Source organism: Vitis vinifera, mitochondrion, assembly GCF_030704535.1.
Source record: "Vitis vinifera mitochondrion, complete genome".
Taxonomy (NCBI): Eukaryota; Viridiplantae; Streptophyta; class Magnoliopsida; order Vitales; family Vitaceae; genus Vitis; species Vitis vinifera.
In genome coordinates, this window is record NC_012119.1 from 712169 (window position 1) to 721531 (window position 9363).

Here is a 9363-nt window from a genome sequence, read left to right on the forward strand (position 1 = left end):
ATTGAATCAAATGGCTTTGCGGCTTTGTTGGTGTTCAGTGTACCGCACCGAAGCTTGTGTAGCCTATGCGAAGCAAGCCTATTTTTTGTAGGGTACAAGATCGAAAAGAATGCATTGGATTCCAAGTGAGATGCCCAAGATAAAAGGAACGAGGTTGGTCTACGATCTTAAGCAGGCTGATTGTAAATCATTTTATCCGAGAGGGCGAATCCATAACAAAAAATCGTGAAGGAAAAAGATAGCGTGACGAGAATTCTCAACTCGAGATGTTAGAAGGTGCAAAATCAATGGGTGCCGGAGCTGCTACAATTGCTTCAGCGGGAGCTGCAATCGGTATTGGAAACGTGTTCAGTTCTTTGATCCATTCCGTGGCGCGAAATCCATCATTGGCTAAACAATCATTTGGTTATGCCATTTTGGGCTTTGCTCTAACCGAAGCTATTGCATCGTTTGCCCCAATGATGGCCTTTCTGATCTCATCCGTATTCTGATCCATTGGACTTTTAGCGGATTCAGAGTTAGGTGGGGCCCTCTCATTCCTTAGGGAGTGAGAGGGGTAAGGGGAAAGGGTGGGTGGCCCCTTGCGTTAGGATGAGTCCAGTGTAGTCGGATGGAACGGAAGCGCATATCGGAAACGAATCTGGCATCTATGGAACCCACGTGCGAACCTTCGGAGCTCGAAGTGAAACGATAACATCCGGAACTTTGAGTTTTCTATGGTAAACTTAGGCGAGTCCTTATAGACTACCTAGTTATGACACCTTGATGCACGTTGGTGCATTGGGGTGCACTGGTTGACGCGGAAGGCCAGCGTGGGGCCATTATAATGAATTAGGTCACATGATCGGGAGTCGTCTGGGTGGGTAGGTCTATCCATACCCCCATCCAGGGTTGTTCCCATCTTTGAGCCTACTATTGCAGCTCATTATGGTCAATAGACCGAGAGTACACCTGGAAGCTTGGAATTGATTGCTAAACCATGCACCACTTGTTGAAAGCGTTAATAACTGTAGCCCCTAAAAAGTGGCAGAGATTTATGGCGGATTCTCGTATGATCAAGTATTACCGGGTACTCCGAAGATTGAGTCAGAAAGTCTTCTTATTGGGCACACGTGGTGGTACTCTTCTTTTTAATAAAGCGATGCCTTTACTCTTTGTAGCAACAATGTCCAGTCTTTTGTATCTTATTTGTATGAAACTCGGCTCAATGGATTTCTTTCAGTCCTTTCTTTCTAAAATGGGGTGCTCTCTTGGGAGTCGAGTCCTGTTGAGTAGGGGCTTAGGCTGTGAAGGATGGCTCCTTTTGGTTTTGATTCTATCCGCTTTCGGGATCTTTGACGGAACCATAAGGAATATGATTCCGTATGTGGTCGTGGGAATCTTGTTTTTCGTGTGCTATCTGATTTCGATGTTTGGAATTTTCCATTTTAGAGATCTTTTTTGCGAGGTCTTCATATCTCTTTTAATAACGAAGGCCTCTCTTTTTGGTTCATGTTGTTCAAACAAGTGGGCGGCATTGGCCCTCGAGTGTTTTCTTCGAGCTCTCGATCCAGATTGGGCGCCCGCTCTTATGATTGGGCCTTACGGCACGGAAGCATCTTCTTCAGCACTGGATCAGGGTCAGCGACAGCAAGAGATCGAAGAGGTCTTTCCTACGGAGGCGGAAGCGTCTTATTCGGCACCGGATCGGGGTCAGCAAGAAATTGAAGAGGTCTCTCCCCCCCGTCTGGAGGGCATCACAACCATGGATCGTACAGTTAGACAAAATAAAAAGAAAAAGATCAATTTTTCTAAATTATTTAAAGATGTTTCCAGATTTCTTAAGTGTGGCCACCACAGTCAGCCCCAGACACAGGATAAAATACCTCATTATATATATGAAGCAGACTATCCACAGGTACATCCTAATGATTCGGTAGACACGATACGCTTAAAGGTAGTTGCTCTCTTACAAGCTTGGTCTGGTTACGTTGTTCTTCGGGATGAGTACACCTGGTTGGACGTGGCACAACGCCTTGCTGACAAAGTAAAGATCCGAGATGTTGTAACACGCGACGATTTCGTTTTACTAATGGACCGATTGCATAAACCTGACAGTGAATTATACCTTAAGGCCTATGAATTTTTAGCAAAAAGAAATAGGGGACCTTAAGCGAGGAGACTCAAACCAGTTATTGCATGCGTACCTTTCTTTATATTAGAATATAACGCCAAATTCTCCGTTAGTTTGTTCCAAACCTATAATAACGACTCCACCTGTTCCGAACCGATATTCTATACGTATTTTTCTCGACACCAGTCTCTACTTACACACCTGGAACTCGTTTACAGCAACCGTTGCCGAACCTATACATGGCCTTTTATTCAGCAGGGACTCAACATCCCTTTCAACGAACAACCGTAAGCTGGCAAGATTGAATTAATGATGAAGGCTGAAGGGAACCAATAAAGTAGGGTTGTAACCGCTCTACTAAGGTTCTCATGAAGCTTTCCAGCCCCAATGAATGGGCCTTACTTCCCGCTGCTTACCTATTTGAGAGAGACTGACGAGGCCTCGAGACGAAGAGCTCCTCTTAGGCAGACTCTCTCAGGTCCTGGTTTTCTGGGAATCTCTTTTGATCATCGGGTGAATAAGCTGGTCCAGCATCAACATCATCCCGGTTGTTGTCCCTCTCCTTTGGCTTTCAAGGATAGGGTCCAGGTATAGAAGCTCTACTCGGGCAAGCAAACCCCTGAAACCTGAAAAAGGGAAGCCGCGGGCAAGAAAGATGAAGAAGCAAGGAAAGCCTAAAGCCTAAACAACAACAAAGTCTGAGCCAAGAGCTTCTGGTCTTCCATCAGCCCATTCACAGCTCAGAGTTTCGTCGAAAGAGCATTTCGGGATGCTTTAATGCCATGTTCTTTGCGGTTGAAGAAATGCCGTTGGGAGTCAAGGAAGGTTAGATTCTATTGAAAGGTCGGTAATCGAGGCCTAGACCTCTTGCAGGTAAGCCAGCCCCTGTACCAACATCTATATCAGCACCCATAGAAAAAAAGGAAGCCGCAGCAGCATATGGGACAAGTGGTAGGCTTAGATCATCATCTCGATTGGAAACTAGAGCACATAATCATGTGCTATGCTATGTATTTTCAATCTCTCTCGAATACCAAGTCTCTTCTCCCTCCGAATTCCTACTCCCTATTTGGATATGATGAACAGCTGGTTGAGCGAGTAGACTACTTTGCCCTTTCTACCCAAAGGTGATTGGGATCCTAAGGCATGAACATCTCCTTCGTTCTTGGTAGGCACAGACCCAGCTTTATCCACATAGATTCGCAGAAAGACGGCTATAAGAAGAAGAATCTTTCTCATACCGTGAGCTTGTGAGTCAGTCTTTCAGTGTCCCCCTGTCGTATTAAAGAAAGTACTGATTCGATGTTGTTATTAGCCATTGTCATCTATTCTCTAAACTCCTGTAGTAATATGGGAGGTGCAGACTGCATTCAACATTATTCCGATCAGTAGGGATGTAACTGTGTATGCTAGAGCACGCTTACCCGTATGTCGATGATGTTCTTCTACGGTCATTTCAGCTTCATACGCATGAAACTCGATTAATAGATCGTGGCCGGGAGCGGCCGCCTCCGGTCCATACATTCGATTAGGGGTATGAATCAGGATGTCCTGCATTAGACCCAATTTAGTGGGACTTAGAACCACGGTGGGATCTATAGCGATGAGAGCTTGCGGTACCATCTCCCAGAAAGCAAAGGATCCTAGTAACAAAGACATACTGAGCATTAGCTCGAGATAGCTGTCACCGTAAGGTCTATTCATAAGGCTCATAACCCAATTGGAGAACACTTCCGGATCCGACGATTCACGGTCGGGAGTGCGGCGAGAAGACGGGTTTGATACGATTGACTGACTAGGAAGTGAACTTAACTCCCCCTTTGGAGACCCAGTTTACTGCCACATAAGGGCACATAGGTACTTGTATTTCTTGTATATATACTCTCAAGTAAACCCCAATTGAGATAATACAACTATACAGCCACCGTTTGTTTTTTCATGGTATCAGAGCTCTAGGATTCTAAACCTGCCGCTGTCATTGTTCTAGCAATTTCTTTCCTGCTGCATCCTCTCTCAATCTCCTCTGCCATGGCTGCGACACCATCTTCCACTGCTGAAATTTCCTCATCCATTGAAACATCATCTCTTCTGTTGTCTGCTGCACATATTGATATTCCCAGCCAGGTTTCGTCCTTAGCGGCATCGTCGTTGACCCAGGTTTTTAAGTCCTTGCCTCCTAGCACTCTTGCCGGACCTCCATCTGTCATCTCCACCACTGCTCTTCCTCCCTTCTTGACTCAGGTATCAACTTTGTCATCTCCTATTCTCCTCAAATAAATTCCTTCACCCTATTCTTTTCTTCTTCTTATTTCTCTACACCATCATATCCTTCTGTTCTTCCTTCTTCTTTGTCACATTCTTATCAGTTTTCTATTTCGAATTCACTGCCTTCTTCCACTCTACTTGCTGCACCGAATATTACCAATCAAACTTGATTCCACCAACTATCTTCTCTGGAAAGAGAAATTCCTCCCTGTTTTAATTAGCAACGACCTCTTAGGATACGTTGATGGCACTTTTCCTTGTCCTCCTCAATATACCTGTGATGCCGAAGGACGCTACACTCCCAATCCGGCTTACCATGCTTGGATTCGTACTGATCAGAGTGTGCGATCATGGCTCAACGCCACTCTCACTCAAGAGATGCTTCTTGATCTACGACCAACCTCTCCTCTTCTCCGCGATGTTTGGCTAGCTCTTGAGCGTCGGTTTGTCGATCAATCCACTGCCAAAGAGATTCAATTGAAGTATGACATGCAACATCACAAGAAAGGCAAGTCGAATCCCAGGGTAAGACCTAAACCACTAATTCCGTCTAATCGGCTTGGCCTATCCCCAGGTATTCCCTAAAAAATAATGTCATACAGCTCCTCATCACTGTCACTCTTTCTGGCATCTAGCTCAACGGTATCTGGTTCAATGTTCGCTAATGTCTTTCGTTCGATGTGGTATTTTGATGTTAGGATGAAGATTCAATCCGAAAAAACTACCTATAAGACAGCTTAAGCCCCATTATTCTAAGCCTATTTAGCCTTACGCTGATTCAAAAGCAGCTCCCATTCCTCCAAGAGAAGAAATGGCACCAACATCGGTCACTGAAGCACCTTTCGTCACTGAAGGAGCTATCTTCCCCGGCAACAGAGTTGGATAGATGCCATGAAGCTTCCCCGGTCCCTAGGGAGGGCTTTCCGAGACCAATGCCTATATTCTAACTTTCCCTCTCTCTGGCAGCTATTGAAATGGAAGTTGGTGAAATGTACGATCGATTTCAGCTATCTAGGGCAGTAAAAGAGGCATTCCGTCTTTACTCCGGCTTGACTATATGATGCCCTACTTTCCCGGTTTTCTGTGAATCCCGGGGAATATGGTATACTATGCCTTTTCGTTCTCATTCTGGTTCTGGCTGTTCACCTTCACTAATGATTTGATTTTCGATCCTCTACCGAAGTCACACCTTGCCAAGATCAATTCAAGTAGAAAAGGGTTCCAAGCCTTATTATAGCACGCACAGGTGAGAGCATCCCTACCTCTAATGCTTTGTACTTGAACTGACCGAAAGTCCTGTTTTGCTGCTTAAGGAGTGGCCTTCTAGGAGGTTTTCTATACCTCTTCGTCCCTGGCTTTTCTTCCTTCTCCCTTTGTTACTGACTTTGTTACAGATGCCGTACCTCTTCAGTCTATTGCTCCTAGGCCTATGGGTTCTAGAGTAGAGAGAATTCCTATTGACTTTCTTTCCCTCGGGGGAACTCCCTTAATCCCAGAAGTGACTGAACTCTCTTCCCTTCCGAAAAGAGCTGAAGTAGCCATGTTTGCAGCGCTTATGCCTGCAACGGAAAGAGCATTTGCGTATACGACATCTCATTCGGAGTGGGGATCACTCCTTTGGTTCAATGTAGGCTATCTTTCAAAAGAGCTGATCTACGACCACCCTCTCGTCACTCCCTTGCTTGACAGTGAGGGAATCCTAAGTACGTCATTTCACCAAGCAGTCCTTCCTGCACTGAAAGGGGGGAAGCATCAAATTCCATGCCTCCCTCCCTATTGAATGGAGTTGCCCTATTATTAACATTTTCTGAAAGAAGTCCTTCTCTAACAAATCTACCAAGGAAAGATGCCACAAATCGGATTCTGTAACCTACTACCCTCGGGTTACTTTACTTAATCCCGGAAGTTCCTGCGCTTCCTTCTAGCCTACCACTGCTTGCTTTGCTGCCTACGAAAAAGCTTTCAAAGCAAAGAGCTTTTTCTCACCAGATGGGAACTGAAACACCTTTCGAACTGAACTTTCTTCCCCTAGCCTATGACAGCATTCCATAGCTCTATGCCTACCGTCTTTCTGGGTCACCCATCATTCGCACTGGTAAGTCAGGACCATATACCTCGGGTGCCTTCTGGTTGGCTTTCCAAAAAGCCTATTCCTGAGCTCCCAACCATTTCTGTATGATGTTCTAATACTGCGGTTAGGCCTTTTGATTAGACATAGACAATTCCTACTGCCAAGCTAAAGGAAAAGATCTCACCTTCTTCGTCTCTTCTTGCTTTTTTAGTGGGGCACTTCACTCGAGCTAATCAGTCTTGGCTTGGTGCCGGGAATGGAAGAACATCTGATTCACCAATAGGCATATTACGAAGAAAAAGGCAATCTAAAGTGCCAATCTCAACTCCTCCTTCGGACCCTCACCTCGTTCAGTCTTGATGGCAGATAGTTCAATGTACGCTCGATTGCTAGTAGTTGGAGGGAGAGTTTGAAAGCCCACACTCAGTACTCAGTTACTTTTAAAAAGGCAGAGCTTAACCAGACTTCTCAGAAGGCTACGCACCTGGCTTGGCCACTCCTATTAATAAGGTTTCCTCTCTCTCAATCTCACTCAATAATTATACGAAAGAAGGGGTCTCTCCTCTTCGCTACCTTTCCAAGAGGCAGAAGCTGCCCTAAGTCCTACAGTTCCTTCCTTTTGTTTTCTTTCAATGGCTGCTAGTTGAAATGTCAGCTCTCTTGCTTTCTCTTCGCCTGGTACTCTCCTAACTAAACTAGTAGACCTTCCTCCAAGAGCTAACTCGCTGGCACTTGGCTGGGGATCAACAACTATAAGGTATACCACCATCGGAAACTGATTCAACTCTTGGTCACATTCAACCATCAAGAAAGAATCCACCATTTAAACGGGTTTTCACTCTTTCGGGCGATTGCTCCACGCGTTCAAATGCTACCCACGTTCAGTTCAAGCCTAGAAGAGCTCCTAGTCCGACTAACATTGGGCTAGCTGAACCAGTTTCAAAGGCTGGATTTCCCCTTGTGCTTGTTCTTTCCCAACTCTATATTGGCGGGAGAACCGATTCCCGAACTCTTCGGTATCTCGCTAGGTCCCAATGGCTTTGACTCGATTAACAGGAGCTCTACTTTCCTTTCGTCTATCTCTTTCCGGAATAGGTGTACTAGAGTACCTCAAACCTCAACTTTTCGTCACGATCCATGAGATATCTTTATGAGAAAGAGATACAAGAAAAAGGGGTTCGAAACCATGCCCCTGATCTAATCTAAATAGCCGAATCCAAAGAGGCAACTCTACTCTTTTGACTCCACCATAGTGACTCGGGTAAACTGTCAAGTGAACGAGAGCCTGAGAGCAGGTGACCAAAACCCCAACCAGTTTAGACAAACACTAAGCATACAGGTAGAGAAAGTGCTCGAGCAGAGACAAAGCTAGAGAATTGTCCGAGTAGACAGACCAAAAAGGCCAAAGTGGAGCTAAGTTAAAAAACAGATTATTGACCGCGCATCCATCCCTTGACTAGCCTGAACAAGGAGCCTACTTTAGCGGAGTTCTCCTATAGTGGTGGCTGCTCTCCCCTAAGAGAAGAAAGATTTTGGTAGATCATTCCAGTTTTGCAGGACAGCGGGGAAAAGAGCCTTTTTGATCGCTCTTCGTTGAGCCATCGTTTAGGGATCGGTCGGAGAGCGAGGGCGGAGTCGGTCCCGCTCCAATACACATACTTAATCTTCCTCGCCCAGGGTGGAGAGGCTTAGGCATGGCAGCATAGATGCCCGCTCAGTAATTCCATAGGGAGGGGTTTCAGTACTGGAGCTAGCCCACTTTACCGAGGTTACAGTGGGAAAAAAGGGCTAGTTCAGTTTGAAATCGACGATTTGTTCCGTTAAGAGAGGAGAGGAGGGAAGCAAGGAATTGATGCAAGAGAATGCCCTGCTAGTCTTTACACAGAAGAAGAAGTGTAAGACGACGGGCTTTCTATCTCTTAGTCGTCAGGATATGGGCAATATACCCTTGCTGAAACTGGAATGAAAATCAATCCAATCAGTTTTGTTCAGTGGGCAAAGGCATAGAGCGTGAGTAAGAGATTCAAAGGAGGTCCTCGATTAGTTCATTTCGCACTTCTGTATCAATTCATTCCGTTCCGAGCTATGGTTCAGTCCCGGTTCAAGAAAGCCGAAGGAATGAAATGAATAACTTATCTAAGCGGATCCACCCAATAGGAAGATCGGAGATAGAGGAAAGATCTATCGCAGAAGAAGAAGCGGGGAAGATCGCAATCCTACCAGAAAGACTAAAAAGAAAGCGCTTTGATAAGACTTAGCTTAAAAAGGAAGCAGTAATGGTTTTATAAAAAAGATATAAGGAGTTCGATTAAATACAGTATAGTATATAACAACAGATTCTTACTATTACAGTTATCGTAACTTTCTATCCTACCAGTTGGACCAAAACGAAGGGCTGATGTCCGATGTTAAAAAGCAGTTCCTTTTATAGAAAACATAGTGTGAAATGAACTTTTCTTTATAAGAATCTTCAATGCGTAATCCTCTGTCTAAAGAAACAAAGGTGTTTTATGGCTTGTTGAGGCCACGGAGTACGGGAGGCCATTACATCCGCGGGTAAATAATGAAAAGTGGAATTTCCTCTATACCACGATTCATCCTGCCTCACTAGACTATTCGTGGGGTATACTCCCCCGGAAAGCTAAAGGATAAGCGGGACGAGTGCTATCTCCGAGACTCATCCAGGCAAAGAAAAAAGAAATGCTCTCTAGCAGAAAAAACCGGAAAAGGGGCATTGAAAGATTCACAGGCGAAGGGACGGGTAATAAACACTACGGTGGATTAGGTGTTTGCCTAATATCCCCAAGTATTCGAAGAGTAGTTCTTTCTTGAATTAAAGTACTTTTCCGAGCGAATGACATTTCAACTTCATCTCGACAAGACTAGGCGGACGACTATTCACGAAAACCGACCC

The 9363-nt window shown here is 45.0% G+C and overlaps 1 protein-coding gene across 1 annotated transcript; it reads left to right on the top strand.

Annotated features, from left to right (window-relative positions):
- The first annotated feature begins 266 nt into the window (after positions 1-266).
- On the top strand, positions 267-491 carry atp9 (ATPase subunit 9). The gene has a single exon. The coding sequence runs from the start codon at positions 267-269 to the stop codon at positions 489-491; it is 225 nt and encodes a 74-aa protein (YP_002608407.1).
- The last annotated feature ends 8872 nt before the right edge of the window (positions 492-9363 follow it).